We start from the raw sequence: 16,419 nt of genomic DNA, 5'->3' as shown, positions 1-16,419 counted from the left end.
AAATTAGGGTTGATCTTCCAGTATCTTCTACCTGGAGGAATGGTTCAGGACATTCATATTAATGTGACCTGTCCCAGGTTGATTTGGCTCCAGAATCACATTTGGATTTCAGAAATGTAAGCAAGCAAGCATATAAGAATCCTGATATGTTTTCTCAGCTCAACCCTGTCCGTTCATTCTTCCTGGCTCTTTTTTTTTTTTTGTGGTACACGGGCCTCTCACCGTTGTGGCCTCTCCCGTTGCGGAGCACAGGCTCCGGACGCGCAGGCTCCGGACGCGCAGGCTCAGCCGCTCCGCGGCATGTGGGATCTTTCCGGACCGGGGCACGAACCCGTGTCCCCTGGCATCGCAAGCGGACTCTCAACCACTGCGCCACCAGGGAAGCCCCCTTCCTGGCTCTTTTTAACCCATGACTTTATACCCAGTCCATACACATTTTGACTGCTCCCAGGAACTGTCTCAACTCAGAGCACCTTTAAGGAAGGCAGAACCACTTTAGGAGGTTGAGGATGAAACGTGGCAACTTTTCCACAGGTATGTCAATACAGCAGAGCCACTCATGGCAGGAGGTTTTGCTAGGGCTTTAATCAGTTTGTCAACCCAAACACAATGGGCTTCGTTACTCCTGTGTAAAGAGGAAAGAGAGCAGTTTTTGGCCTCCCCAGACTGTATTGCAGGGTATGCAGAATGGCAATTCCAGGCACAAGCTTCACGAGACACAAATCTGCTTTTGGCTATTCCGTGTCCCCCCAGCAAGTGAATTAGCAGTTTCTGAAATGCGTGGAAATATTCAGCATTTTAAGAATGGGTGTAGGGATTGGGTGTATGTGGAAAGGCATCTGTCGGGGAAACAGAATAGAGCCCTTTTGACGAGGGATTCCAACACCTGCGATTTATCACAAAAATCACACACGCGCTGTAATTGCAAGGCATTTTTTTCCGGCTTGAGCACTAGAGCTGAGGGGCCTGCTGTGGCGCTCCACCATTTATTTCAGGTGTGGGCAGTTCCCTCTGGGTTCAAAAATCCTGGGGTGGAAAGCGCAGGGTAACCGCGAAATATCTGCTTAAGAAATGCCTCACTGCTCAAGGGGAGAAGTCGCGGCTGGGCTCAGGTAGCGGCCGCGGACGGCTGCACGGGGCCCATGGGAACATCCTCTCACTTAGCAGCACGGTCCTGCAAGTGGGTTTGTGGACCTTTGCTTTATTTGACAACTTATCATGGGAGGGGGTGGGGCGGGCTGTCTCAGCTCGGAGAAGAGGTCCGTGGGGAGGGACTCTAACCGAGGACCTCCTAAGGACCAGAAGAGCGCGCGTCCCGCCAAGTGACAGCACGCGCCCTCTCTGTCCGCTCCCCTCCCCCGCGGCCAGTCTCCGGGCAGAGGTGTCTCGCGCCAGCCCGTCCTCCCCCTCTCCTACTCGTCCGGGCGGACTGAGCCACAGCGGGAGCCCCGCCTGTCTCCGGGCAGCGTGAGCCCCTGAGCGCTCGCCGAGCCTGTCAGTAACCGCCGTTTGCGCTTTCTTTCTTTCTTCTTTTTTTTTTTTCTCCTCTTTTCTTTCCCCCTTCTGCCTTTGTCCCGCTTAGTAACTGGGCTGCGACCAATCGCCGCCTTACCGGCCGGCGCCGGCTGGCTCCTGATTGGCTCGCTTGGGGCGCGCAGCCGTCTCCCGCTCCTCAGCTGGAGCAAGGCAGACAAAAGACGCAGGCTCCGGGCTCCGGCAACCAGGCTCAGCCAATCACCAGCCACTTCATCCTCTCATTTCCCCCCCCACCCCCGCCTCGCCTCTCCCTCCCGGCGCGGCTCGCGTGCTCCCGGCACTGACTCCTGGCGAGCGGCCAGCGCCCGGGCCCTACCATTCTGATTGAGGCTGGGGGGGAGAGAGGTTGGAGGGTTAAGGAGCCGAGGCCTAGGGAGCGGTGGGGAGAGTTGATAGCCGAGACGGAGGACAGCTTCCGAAACAGTCTCTCAGGCACCTGACAGAAGCCCCAACACTTCGCGGCGGAATAGAGTGGAAGGGGCAGTGGCGATGCTGGCCATCCCCCCTCCTCGGCGCGGTTAGGTGGCGCCTCAGCGGGAGAGCGTGGGGGCGGGGGAGGGTGTCCCCCCTCCGCGCAGTTAAAATGAAACTCTAGTGGCTTGAGTCAGGGCAGAGCGTGAGGGGAGCCGGCGCTGGCGAGCTTGCTTGCAGCCGGGCGGGAGCGCACGGCCAAGCAGAGCTAACTGGACTCTCGGACGGGCCCCCATCCCCAGGCTGCAGCAGCTTCGGTTCCGAGCCCGACCGGAACGGAGCCCGAGTCCTGGCCCCTGAGGGGATTTCTCCCCGCAGACCAGTGGGACCCCGAAACTTGAACGCAATACCCAACCTCCTTTTTATGCCTGCCTTTGTCACTTACCCACCTTTCTCCCAGAGCGTTCTTTCCCCCCCCCCCATTCTCCCTCTCTCGAAGGACACAAAAGTGGCTTCCGCGGAAAGATTTGAAGGCGGTGGGAGCTTTTCTCTTTGGAGAACGACTGTGTAGGAGGGATTTTGGGGAAGCCGCTTTTTAACACTTCTGCCCTCCGCCCCCCAAGCCTTTCTGTACCCCTTCGAGGAGAAAAGCCCGTAGATTGAACGTTCGGGGTGCATTTTGCTGGCTGCCAGAGCAGGAGAGGGGAAGAGGACCCCGTCCTTGTCTTGGTAGTTGGCTGGACTTGTACCGGCCGTTGGAAACCCCGAAGTACATTTCCGAGTGGGACTTTTACAGATATATATTTTTAGATTTTTAAATAGCAGATAAAAAAAATATATGCTTTCTATATATTTCCTGACGACCTGCCCCTGACAGCGCGATGTACAATACGGTGTGGAGTATGGACCGCGATGACGCAGACTGGAGGGAGGTGATGATGCCCTATTCGACAGAACTGATATTTTATATTGAAATGGATCCTCCAGGTACTTGGGAGAAAAAAAAGAGAATCTTGTGATGGGTCTGATTTGTGTTTAACAAAACCTTGGTGATGTTTTCAGGGCAGAAGTATTCTTGGGTGAACTAGGTTCGGGATGAGGGGCAGATTTGCAGTTAGAGCTGCAGTAAAACTGCTTCTGGTTTACACGTTTAAAGTTTTCAGTTAGGACCCCGATCCTATTGTCCTGTGAGAGTGGGGGTGGGGGCTGGGGTGGGGGATGGGAGGAGAGACCCGTTTCTTTTACTTCTTTGCCTTTGCTTGTCGTTCGGTTTTTTGTCGTACCCTTCACCACCGCCATCCCCCCTTTTTTTCTTTTTCAATTAAAGATTCTTCTACCTGCAAAGGATGCTTTATATCCCAGTCTTGAAGTCAGTCTTTCCCTTTGGGGAAATTCTTTAAAGCTTGTCATTTCGTACGTTTGTCTTCTTTGGTTCGCTGTGTTTTACGTTAACTTCTGAAACTGGGTTACCTATGTGATGATTCGTTTTAAGACCCCTTTTTCTCTCACGGAAACCGAATGCCGGTTAGTGATTTTCAGGGATTGGGCGGTTTTATTCAGTCAAGGCCCTAGTCTGAGGTTTTTCTTTTCAGAATATAGTCACTCAGATCTACGTGCCCTATTTTATTACTCTTTAATTTATGGTGATTTAACTTCATTTATGGGATAGGATTTAACGTAACTTCAATTCTTAGCGTAAAAAAAGGAGAAACCTTTTTTGTGTGAATATATGTGATGTGTACATATATGAGATAGGTTTGAGTATACATAATGTAAAGTATACATACACTGTAATTTTACTTTAGAGCTTTGTCTGAGATCCTTACAGACATTTTGTGTATCTGGTAGGAAAGGAAAAGGAAGGAAAAATGGAAAAGTTGGGTAATTTTTTTTCTTTACAGTCTACCCCATTTTATGATTATGAGCTGTCAGATTTTCAAACCCTGTTTGCAGTTATAGACAGTGCTTTATGTAATGATTTTTGAATAAGTAGAGGGCCTTTGTGACTATTTTTGTTGAAGATGAATTCGTTATGTCTTTAAAAAATGTATTATAGCTAAGCCTACAGAATAAATTGTGTGTCATTGGGGAATCTCAGTTATCATAAGACTATGTGTTTTTGGAAGCCTTTGAAAGGATTTGAGCCCATGAAAGTGTAATGAAGTATAACTGTCTTATAGGATGTATGTAGAAATTATTTCCTGTGTCCTTGTGAACAGTGAATTATCCTCTTTGTTTTTTTTTTTTTGAGAGATAGAGCGTTAAATGATGTTACATTAAAAACTAGTACTAATATTGAATCAACCTTTTTCACTCTTAATGATCACTTAGAATTTTTTCTTTTCCCTTCATTTTGGAGCCTTCTTTATTTGCTTTTATAATTGTGACTGCAATCCAGATGCAGTTTTTTCTGTATTTTGCAAAGTTTGTGAGATTTGCCACCCATCTATTGTGTGTATTTCCCCCTTTGTTTCCCCCTAATGGTAAAGCATCATTTCTATTAGATGCATTTATCATTCACATAAATGGAAATTTAGTACATCATTGGTTCCTCTCCTGTAAAAAGTAAGGTTAATAATTCTAGATTTCTGTTACTATAAGAATTATATATTCGAACTGCCTTAGAATCATACTGTATCACATAGTATCTTGCCTTGCAGACATACAAAGGGAGGAAAGGGAATTTGTTGGGTGGAGAGGTGAGTGGGGAGGAGGGGAGAAAATGAAGAAGGCACTAATATTTGAAAAATATGGGCCTGGTAGAAGTGTAGACCGAGTTGAGTTGAGTTGTCCAGAAATGATTTTAAGAAAAGTGAACTATTATAATTATGTAGCATTGTGGGTCTTACAAGATTGTATAGAAAATTCTGATCCAAACTTTGTGTATTCCATGGAAATAAACTTTTGAGTTTAAAATGTTCATCCTTGGGCTTCCCTGGTGGCGCAGTGGTTGCGAGTCCACCTGCCGATGCAGGGGACACGGGTTCGCACCCTGGTCCGGGAGGATCCCACATGCCGCGGAGCGGCTGGGCCCGTGAGCCATGGCCGCTGAGCCTGCGCGTCCGGAGCCTGTGCTCCGCAACGGGAGAGGCCACAACAGTGAGAGGCCCGCGTACTGCAAAAAAAAATAAAAATAAAAATAAAATGTTCATCCTTAAAAGAAATTTTGCATACTGTGATTCTATTCAGAATATTGAAAGTACGGTTATGCTGCTCTTTATTACCCATTTTATAGTCTTAATGTAGAATACAGTTAGTTATTCCTAACAGCTTTTCAAAAAGGAAGCACACTTGAGTATGCTGAAGGATCGCCTATGAAGTGAAGTAAAAGTGTAATGTAAATAATAAGAACAACCTTGTTTTGTGTGGTACATTAAGTTTCGAAACATTTAAAACTAAGCTAATTTTTAGTGAAGAGGTTGCAGCATGTCTTGTATCTGCCTTTTTCCTAGTTCCTGTCCCAGATCAAGCTCTTATTTCCTGCCTGGACTGGTGTGATTGTGCCCTGACTGTTCTCCCCGTTTCTACTCTGTCCAATCCACAGTATTATTAAAGTATCATCTGATGATTTACCTTCCAATGGTAAATCTTCCGATGACTTTAAAAACCGTCCAATGGCTTCCCTTTGCCTACTGAAAAAAAGCCCTTTCTTGCTTATCCTGTCATGTAAGTCCCTTTATTTTTGCTTCCAGCCTAATATTCCAGTCTTTTCTCCTGGAGTCCATCACAAGTTCTGTGGAAGCTATTTTATACTTGCTGTTCCTTACTGTGTGTGTTTTCCTCTTCCTCGGATGCCTTTCACTTTGGGTTGGAATCTTATATATGTTAAGGGCCCTGGTAAGATGCCTTCTATGCCAGAATGTATGTTCCATGATCCCTTCTGTTAGGAGACATCCTTCCCGCCCTCTTCTAGCACTTCTCAGATAGAACTTCTTCCATTCTGTTTGGAGTAGCTTCTGCATTTATTTATGTTTACTTCCCCCTTTGGAATTATCTTCCCACCAGCTTATGAGCTTCTTAGCTTGCTCAAGGTCTTGCAAGTAGTAGACAATTTAATAAATATGTGAATTAATGAATACCTAAGGAGCAGCATTTCTTTCTAGCCTTTAAGTGCTTTTCTACTTAAGGTCTTTGGTCACCTCATTTCTTGGCTATTGCAATAGCCTAGAGTTAAGTAACTTTCAAATTAAACAGTTGTTGACTTAGGTTCCTTAACTATAATATTAATGTTACAGTTTTCAAAGTATGGTTTTCATTTTAATTTTAGACTGAAGCATAAATGTGAAGTTTTCATCTGTTATTGCTTCCAGCAGCCTCAAAAACTAGTATTGAAAGGTGTTTCCCTCCAGCCTGTATTTTCAAAAACTACCATTACCACGCATTCTGAAGGTTTCTAATAACTGCACAGATTGCTACATCTATTACAATTTATTGACAACGTAAGGATTGGATCTAGATGGGACTTTGATGTCTTAATGTTTATGTATTTCCCAGAAATACTGGGAAATACTGAACTGTTTAGATGAAACAAAACTTTTTATTTTGGAGATGTTAAGATTATGGTACAGAGAATTGCTTTTAAGCATCTCAGTTAGTCCTGTTGTGATTTGGGAATCAGGATTATTCCATAACAGAACAGTTGCTGGATAGGCCTCTCAGAGAGCCCTGTTTTTGGTATAGGAGCTATTGGAGGATTACCAGTACACAACTGATCATAAACTCATGCCCAGAGCTTATAGATAGTGGTCTATTAGCTTGCACTTTAGTTTTGACATTGTTATTGTATTTATTTTGAGGAGATGTAATAAATGATTTATTTTTTAAAGTAATGGATACAATTCTTTTTAAGATTGTCTGTAGACTTTTTTCTTATCAAGACAAATTTCTGAAATAATCTGTACGGCAGCAACATCTCCTCAGTGGTCACTAGAAAATTAAAAATTTAATTGTTTGGCAAAACAAATACAGGAAGGTCTAGAAAAGTGGTTCTCATTTTTTTTTTAAATCTCAGTACCCCCTCCCTTTTTTTTTTTTTTTTTTTTTGCGGTACGGGGGCCTCTCACTGTTGTGGCCTCTCCCGTTGTGGAGCACAGACTCCGGAGGCGCAGGCTCAGCGGCCATGGCTCACGGGCCCAGCCGCTCCGCCGTATGTGGAATCTTCCCGGACCGGGTCACGAATCCGTGTACCCTGCATCGGCAGGTGGACTCTCAACCACTGCGCCACCAGGGAAGCTCTCAGTACCCCTTTTATACTCTTAAAAATTATTGAGGATCCCAAAGAGTTTCTGTTTAAGTGGGTTGTATCTATTGAAATTTACTATATTAGTATAAAACTGAGAAGTTAAAAATATTTAATTCATTTAGAAATAAAAAAGCATTACACGTTAACATAACTTTAAAATGAAAAAATAGCTATATTTCCCAAAAAACAAACCAAAAAAATGGGAAGAGTGGCATCATTTTATGTTTTTGCAAATAACTTTAATATCTGGCTTTTTAATCTTTAATGTCTGGCTTAAATGGAAGACATGTAAATTCCTAAGTCTGCTCCTCTATTCAGTCTGTTGAGATACCACAGGTCATAGCCTCTGGAAAACTCCACTACACAGTTGTGAAAGAATGAGAGTACAGAAGGCAAGTAATGTTCTTAGTGACATTCTGAAAGTATTTTTGATCTGTTGGACCCTCTGAAAAGGTCTTGGGGACTCTCATTGGTCTCTGGACTACACTTTGAGAAGTACTGGTTTAGTAGTTACTTGACTACATAGTTTGATGGCCAACACAGTAAAGTATCTTCTGACTTTTTGGAAGCCAAATGAAAAGGTTGTTTCAGGAAACTTTCTTGCTTTGGCATACTTGGTATTTTCATCCTGGTAAAATTTAGATTAAGTAACATTCTGGTGGAGAACTAGCATACTGGCCCTGTGGTTGAAGGAAATATCTGCTGAGAAGCAACACTGAAGAAATAGGTCACCTGCCACCATGTGGTCCTTGAGCATTCTGCTTCTGTGTAATTTTTCTTTATAACTCTGAACATTTGATGGATTCATCTTATGTAAAATGCTTCTCCTATGTGTAGTAAGGTATTTCTTTTATGAGCTAGGTGTCACTTTTTAATGATGCTGTAGTATGGGACAAATGTTAATATCATCAAATGATGTAAAAAGCCATGCCAACTTTTTCTGCATGTTCTTATTGAAAAAGATTAGTCATTGCTTTCATTTAATATATTATAGTTTATAGTATATCCAACTATGTTTCATTAGAAATATGGTAAGTCTTCATTTTATAATGCTTTTAAAATTTATTCTCATTTTTTATATTTATCTTAGAATGTAGAAAAGATTGGACATGTTTATGGTCACCATATTTAACAAAGTAGATAGAAAAATAATTACAAATATGTCTGTGTGATATGATATAATTTTTATTGATATTAAAGGGGGATGCAGCCTGAATGTAGTAGAAAGAACACAGGCTTTGGAAACAGATAGTATGGGTCCCTAACCTAGCTTTGCTTCTTACTCTGCCCAAGGTTACGTGGCTAGTGCTTAACCTCTGTGAGCATCCATTTTCTCTTTTGTAAAATTGAACTAATATGTACCTTTTACAGTTGTTCTGGGAATTAGAAGTACTATATCATAATCTAGCACAGTGTTTGGCACATGTTATATACTCAGTTCATTGTAGCTTATATTTTAAAGCATATTTTTGTTTAAAGATTTTTTTTTTTGGATGTGGACCACCTTCAAAGTCTCTATTGAATTTGTTACAATGTTTTTATGTTTTGGTTTTCGGGCTGCAGGGCATGAGGGATCCTAGCTCCCTCACCCCCTGCACCAGAAGGCGAAGTCTCAACCACTGGACCACCAGGAAAGTCCCTCTTAAAGCATATTGATAATATTTAATTATCTTAACTCTACTGCTTTGGACACTCTTGCAGTCAAAACCTGTTGAGCTATCTTGCTCCATTCTTGTCTCATCCTTGACATTTAAACTGGGGCCGTTTTGTTTTTGGAAGAATTCTCTAGGGTCTTTTCTAGTTATAACATCTCATGAGTCTATGGATATACGACTCAAGTCATCCTTTCTTTTTAGTTTCTATTGCCCTTGTTCCTCATCACCTCGCATTTGAAATGGTTTGTAATACGCTAATTGTTGCCAACATTTGTTGAGTAGTTACTACAGAACAAGCACTATGTTAACTGCTTTCATATGTAGTATTTCCTTTAGCCATACAACAACCTTATAAAATAAGCACTATTAGTATCCCACTTTACAGACAGGAAACTGAGGCATAAATGTGTTTAGTAAATTATTCAGTGCCTCACAGCCAGCAAGTAGCAGAGCAGGTCTGTCTGCCTGACTCAATGCCCAAGTTCTTAATCAGTGCCTCCTAAGTGATTGCTTTGTTTCTAATTTTTTCCCCTCCCCCATAAATTCATCCTGAATTCTTCAGCCCGGTTAATCCTACAGAAATGTTATTTTCATCGTCTTACTGCTCTATTTAGAAATAATCAGCAGCTCTCCATTTCCTTTAAGCAGAGGCTGTATTCTTAAACTTGGCTTACATAGTCTTTAGTAATATGGTACCAATTTACATTTCCAACTTAATTACTAATCCTCTATTCTCATTTCTCATCTTGCCCAATTCCTTGCTTATCCCCTCAATATACCTCGCTTATTTCCACCTCCAGCCTTTTGGTTATGCCACTTCTTGTGTTAGATTATGCCCATCCCACCCCATCTTCAAATCAGGATCCTTTGCAAGTTCTTCTTCCTTTTTTTCTTCCTCTGAAAATTCTAGCACTGAACCCCTTAATTATCTAGGGCTAAGGTCTGTTATTTTGACGCAAAATCATGTTATATTATGGCATTAATTATTTTGTGTATATAATTTATCTCCCCAACAAGGTAAGCTTCTTGAGGTCAAGCTGTCATATTTCTTTTGTATCTGTTTTTTTCTCTAAATACCCAGTGTCCAAATATTTTGTTAAATCTTAGACCTGTGGACCCAACCAGCTTCATTTGTGACTTGTTTCAAAATGTTGATATTATTTTTTATCAACATGTGACCTTTAAACTTATAAAGATAATTTATTCTAACAAAAGAAATAATGAAAAATTGCAATACTTAATGTTATCAGCAAAATTTTATGGTTTTGTGTAGAAGTCACATTTGAAATTTGGAACAATTAAAGTGAGTAGTAAGTTTCTGAAAGTTTGTTAGGCTAGTTTTAACACAGTATTGGGTTAAATGTAGATTTAATTTACTTAATGTGTTACTATCCCAATTAAATTTAGATTGTGTAGGACCTGACTTGGGATAGCAAGGTAAGGTCAAGCATAGAGCCTTATAAATCAGTTTCCAAATTGTTTGCCCATATATGGTATATTTTTTGTTCCTTGTGTATTATTTGTAAGTTCATATAAAGTAAGAGGGTTATCTAATTTTTTTTTTAATAAAAGAGGCAGTAGGCTAGGTCCAGCCTGCCAGATCATACCATTTTGCATGTCCCACGTCAATATAAAAACTGCCCTGTGCCCTGTGAATATGAGCCAACACAAAGCCAAAGTCAACACCATGATGTCATACCATCCGCCATTATCCAGCCTTCGATTTCCTGTCTGATGTTCTGTTTGTGGACCAGATTAGTTGTCTACCCGTGTGTAAGGGTAAAGGGCAACAAATCCAGAGCATGTAGCTATGTAATCTTAAACACTTATTGTTATAGTTTCTTATTTTTTTTTGGCTGTGCCACATGGCTTGCAGGATCTTAGTTCCCTGACCAGGGACTGAACCCGGGCCATGGCAGTGAAAGCGCCAAGTACAAATCACTGGACCACCAAGGAATCCCCTAGTTTCTTTTTTTTTAAACTTAAGAAAAAAATAAATTCAATCATGAGTCAAAATTTAAAATTTGTGTATAAACTGTTTTGGAGAAGGCCTTATTGAAATGATTGTGCTAGAAGAATACTGCTTTAGAGTTCGTTCTTTCACATGTATCCTTTTCTAACTTTCTAACTCTACAGCTGAGTCACTCAGTATGGTATAATTCATGTTGAACTTCCAATATGCATTTGTAGAATTAGCCACAAAACTTTTTTTAAAGATAGTTTAAGATAAATTTTATTTTTCTTATTAAAAGCACTACAAAAATACTACGTAGTCATTGTAGAAAAGATAAAAAATACAGATAAGTAAAAAGAAGAAAGTAAGAGCTCCCGATCCTACCACACAGAATAACCACGGTGATCACCTTCAGATATATTCTTTCACGTGTGTATTTCTCATTTCAAATTCAAATGAGACAGTACTGTAAATATCTGCTTTTTAAGGTATTTATACAAACTTTTACATTTGAGAATAGTTTTATATTTACAGAAAAGTTGAAAAGTAGTACAGAGAATTCCCATATACCTTTCACCCAGTTAAATACCTGCTTTTTAAAAAAAATTTATTTAATTTATTTTTATTTTTGACTGTATTGGGTCTTCATTGCTGCGTGCGGACTTTCTCTAGTTGCGGCGAGCTGGGGCTTCTCTTCGTTGCGGTACAAGGGCTTCTCATTGTGGTGACCTCTCCTGTTGCAGAGCATGGGCTCTAGGCGCCTGGGCTTCAGCATCTGTGGTGCATGGGCTCAGTAGTTGTGGCTCATGGACTCTAGAGCGCAGGCCAGTAGTATGGCACACGGGCTTAGTTGCTCTGTGGCATGTGGGATATTCCCGGACCAGGGATTGAACCTGTGTCCCCTGCATTGGCAGGTGGGTGCTTAACCACTGCGCCACCAGGGAAGCCCAACACCTGCTTTTTTTTCATTTAATTTGTCATGAACACTTTCCCATGACAATAACTATTCATGTCAATATCATTTTAAATAATAGGATTGTATTCAATTGTAGGGGTATAGCATATTTATTGAACTAATTCTATTTAACCACAAACTTTTTTTTCTGAGGTTAGTCCTGGCATATGTTTCATAAAAAAGTATGTAGTTAGTATGTTTTCAGCTGTAAGCAGCAGAACCTAATTCAACATGGCTTAAGAAATAAGAAATTTTACCTTCTCATATAATAGGCTTCAGCATTGGTTGATTACAGAAATTCAACAATGTCAGTAAAAACCCATATTCTTTCCATTGCTCAGTTCTGCTGCTCTCCATGGGATAGGCTTACAGGCATCACATCCACACACACCACTTCTAAAAGAAGGAAGATGTCTCTTCATGTGCCTCTATTTACAGAGAGAGGAAACTTTCTCCAAAAGCCTCTGGCAGGCTTCTTTCAGACCTTTTTGGCCAGAATTGGGTAGTATGTCCATTCCTCAACCCATCAGGAATGGTTCAATAGTGATTACTATCAAACTAACTGAGTTTGTGCCTGAATCTGGAGTGGTGTTGACTTCCCCTGAGGCATTATACTGGGGAAGGATTCTATTAGGAAGGAAGAAGGAGGGGATGAATTCTAGGTAGGCAAACAACAGTGGCCAATCTGGAAAGTAATTTGGAGAACCATAGCTCTTTCAAAGTTCTCATCTCTGTGTTTGGAAATGAAAAGAATTAGCGAGTTAATTTGTTTTTCTTTTTCAAAATTAAAATCTAATTAGTATAGTGATGTATTATGAAACCCATTTTCATTTTATAAATTGGAATTCACAAGGTCACATAGTACTGAGAGTTAAATATAAGACAGGCCTTTTCCTGTCTTACCAGTTGCTTTCTAGAAGATGAGGAAGCTAACTTCTCTGGTTGACAGTTTCCTTATTTGAGTCATGTAGGTGTTGGAATAGAGTATATTAGCATATCAAGTAAATGAGTGTGAAGAGAGAATTTTGTAAAACTGTAAACTCCAAATTTCAAAGTTTAGTAAATTAAGTAAGTTTGGTATATGAAGCCTTGGACTTGTAGAATGATTTATGATTTGAATGACTGACATTAAAAATTAGGACACTTAAAGTAACCCATAGATCATATCTTTCAATTAAAATGTATTAACTAGTTAGAAATTTAGAGGCAATATAGTGGGGCTGTTAAGAGAGAGGGTTCTGGAATCAGATTGCCTGAGTTCGGATTGTGCCTCTGCCACTTCCTAGCATGTATCATTGAGCAATTTACTTATGTTTTCTGTGTTTTGGTTTTCTCACCTAAAAAATGGGGATGATGATGGTACCTACTTCAGTAGGATTGTTGTGAGAATTAACAACTGTAAAGCAGCTAACATGCCCAGACCATATGAAGCATCCAAAAATGTTTTTGTTCATGTGTATTGATTAATTCATGTTTTTCAATAAATATTTGATTGCCAGATAGTGTTCTAGGTATAGCAGTGAACAGAACAGCAAAGCTCCCTGTATTCATGGAGTATACTTTTTTTTTTTTTGGAGTATACATTTTTAAGGGAGGGGAGAGAGCAAAGAATAAACAAATTCATAAGTGAAATACATAGTGATGGTGATAAATAATATGGAGAAAAAGCAGAGAACAAAAAGAGAGTGCTGGGTGGGGGACCTGCTATTTTAAATAATAGGACAGGGAGGGCCTGACCTAAAGGAAATGAGGGGGCTAGCCAGGTAGATATATGGGAGCTGAGAGGGCGGGGGAGTGTGCCTGGTAGAGGGCACATGTGACTTACTCTGAGGCAGGAGCGTGTGTGTCATGTATTCAGGGATCATCTACGAGGCTAGTGTGGTTGGAGTGGAATGAGGGGAAAGTAGTAAGATTTAAAGACAGGTAATGGTGTGGATGGTGGGGAAGACCATGTAGGACATTGTAAGAACTTTGGCTTTTAAAACTTGACTGAGGAATATAGCCAATATTTTATAACTATAAATGGAATATAACCTTTAAAAATTGTGAATCACTATTCTGTACACCTGTAACTTGTACATCAACTTATACTTCAATAAAAAAAAAAAGTGTGATGAGAAGCCATCCAAGGGTATTGAACAGTGATGTATTATGATTCCTGGCTTAAAAGGATGATTCTGGCTGCTGGTGGAAGTGGAGAAACTGGTTAGGAAGCTACTGCAATAAACAAGCTGAGGGATGGTGGTGGCTTGGACAAGGGTGGACACTGAGGAGGTGGTGAAAGTAGTTGGATTCTGAATATTATGACCAGTTATGTAGCTTGTCATTTCTAAACTGACTTAATTATTTTCTAATTTCTTAGCTTTAAGTATGCTTTAGTAATGAAAAGATTTAGCTTTTAAAATTATGTCAAAACTATATATTTTGGATGGATTTTTCTCTTTTTTGAAGTGTTATGATTTCTAATCTCTGCCATCTGAGTGCAAAGCAGCATAATATGTGGCCTTAGTTATTTGATGAAGGCTTACTCATAAGTTGCTTTGATAAACATTACTGTATAAATCTAGACTGTACTATAATTTACTTTCAAAAGTAACTTTGAAAAGAAAATTATCTTAAAGTTCTAAGTTTCTATGGTGGGCTTTGAAGGGGAGAAGAAATTAAAGAGAAGGAAGCCATGCCATATATGTGTCATTTTACTTTATGTGCTAAAGATGTTAGTGTTTTAGAATAATTAAACTATATTTATGTGTTTTTGCTTATTAGTGGAATGCTTAAGTGCTTGAGTATAGACATTGCTTTGAAATAGGGAAGTGTTGCTCAGTGTTTAGGAGCTCTGAACTCAGGCTGCTTGGATTTCCAGTTCTAGCCCTGTCTACTTCTGGTTTGTGACCCTGGACAGCTTCCTAATCTGTATAGCAGGGAGAAGAATATTAACCCCATTGTAGGGTTGTTGTGAGAATTACATGAATTAGTACATGTTAGACACTTAGAGCAGGTATCTGTTGTTGTTATTATTTTTATTATTAAGCTGGGATGCTTTGTGACATATCTCCTCTCTTCCATTCAGATGAAGCACCAGCCTAACATTTAAATTGAATTGAAAAGTAATTTAAATCTTTATTCCAGCTTCTCAAAAATGCCAAAGGGGATTACATTCATACCATATTGCATTACCACTTAAAATCTGATTTCTCCAGTTTTTTTAAGAGTACCTTTTAAAAATAATTAATTAATTAATTAATTTTGTCTGCACTGGGTCTTCATCGTGGCGCATGGGCTTCTCTAGTTGTGGCACATGGGCTTCTCTAGTTGTGGTGCATGGGCTCTAGAGCGTGCGGGCTTAGTAGTTGCAGCGCGTGGGCTTCTCTAGTTGCAGCGCGCAGGCTTCTCTAGGTGTAATGCACGGGCTCTCTAGTTGCAGCATGTGGGCTTCGCTAGTTGCAGCATGTGGGTTCTAGAGTGTGTGGGCCCCGTAGTTGTGGCGTGCGGGCTCTCTAGTTGCGGTGCGCGGGCTCAGTAGTTGTGGCACATGGGCTTAGTTGTGGTATGTGGGATCCTAGTTCCCCGACCAGGGATCGAACCCAGGCCTCCTGCATTGGGAGCTTGGAGTCTCAACCACTGGACCACCAGGGAAGTCCCTGATTTCTCCATTTTTGATCAGTATCTTTGCAAGGTTAATCCCAAACTTCCTTCTCTCTTTTAAAACTTGCCAGACTCCATAGCAACTTGAACAGTCTCATTGTTTTTGTTTCTTTCCTCCCTTTCTCAAACTTACTAGTTTCTCTTCCAGGAGTACCTGTTTCCCTTTCAGCTCTCTCCTTTGCCTATTTCATTACTCTGATCTGTATAATAAGGGCCAGGAACCAAGGGAGTAAAGAAAAGAAGTTATGAATACTCATATAGCAACATATTTCATTTTGTCACACTTCTCTGCCATAGAGGGTATCACATGTTTGACTTTTAGAAAGAAGTTTGCTTAAGACAATCAGGTAGTTCAGACCTGTTGTAGGATGTTAGCTCAGGACTTGGGAGTTTAGTCTTTTTCCTAGTAGTCATGAACTATGTAAGAGAAGTTATCACTTCTGTCTGACTGAGATTGACGTGGGCCTCTCTTTTGATTCCTAGGGATCAACAATGGGCATTTAGAGTAGAGTTGCCAGATAAAATACATTCAGTATGTCCCGTGCAATATTTGGGACATATTTATACTAGAAAGTTATTCATTGTTTATCTGGAATTCAAATTTAACTGGGTGTCTTGTATTTTTATTTGCTAAATTTGCCAAGCCTAATTTAGAGAGAGGCTAGACAGTTGAATAGACACTATTTCCTAGTACATTCTCCCCATGGAGATAGATGTGTAGGGATAGACATGTAACTTGTTGTAATGGATATCAGGATTTTTTAGTTTCAGTAGCAAAAAGTCCAACTCAAATTGGTGTAAGCAAAGAGAATTTATGGGTTTGTGTAGTTGAAAAGTTGAAAGGGAATGAGGGAATAAACAGGGTTGTACTGTATAGCACAGGGAACTATATCCAATCTCCTGGGATAAACCATAATGGAAAAGAATATAAAAAAAGAATGTATATATGTGTATAACTGAGTCACTTTGCTGTACAGCAGAAATTAGCACAACATTGTAAACCAACTATACTTCTGTTAAA

At 40.6% G+C, this 16,419-nt stretch overlaps 1 protein-coding gene across 1 annotated transcript in view; it reads left to right on the top strand.

Moving 5' to 3' along the window:
• The first annotated feature begins 1,983 nt into the window (after window positions 1-1,983).
• Window positions 1,984-16,419, top strand: part of PIK3R3 (phosphoinositide-3-kinase regulatory subunit 3) — an 81,161-nt gene continuing 66,725 nt past the window's right edge. Inside the window, 3 exon segments of the mRNA XM_007450377.1 lie at window positions 1,984-2,046; window positions 2,048-2,079; window positions 2,825-2,934. Coding sequence (XP_007450439.1) covers window positions 2,026-2,046; window positions 2,048-2,079; window positions 2,825-2,934 — 163 coding nt within the window. The 5' untranslated portion in view covers window positions 1,984-2,025.

This window comes from Lipotes vexillifer, unplaced genomic scaffold, assembly GCF_000442215.2.
Source record: "Lipotes vexillifer unplaced genomic scaffold, Lipotes_vexillifer_v1.1 scaffold961, whole genome shotgun sequence".
Classification (NCBI taxonomy): Eukaryota; Metazoa; Chordata; class Mammalia; order Artiodactyla; family Lipotidae; genus Lipotes; species Lipotes vexillifer.
Note: the sequence above shows the minus strand (reverse complement) of the source record. Positions and strands in the feature narration are given on the sequence as shown.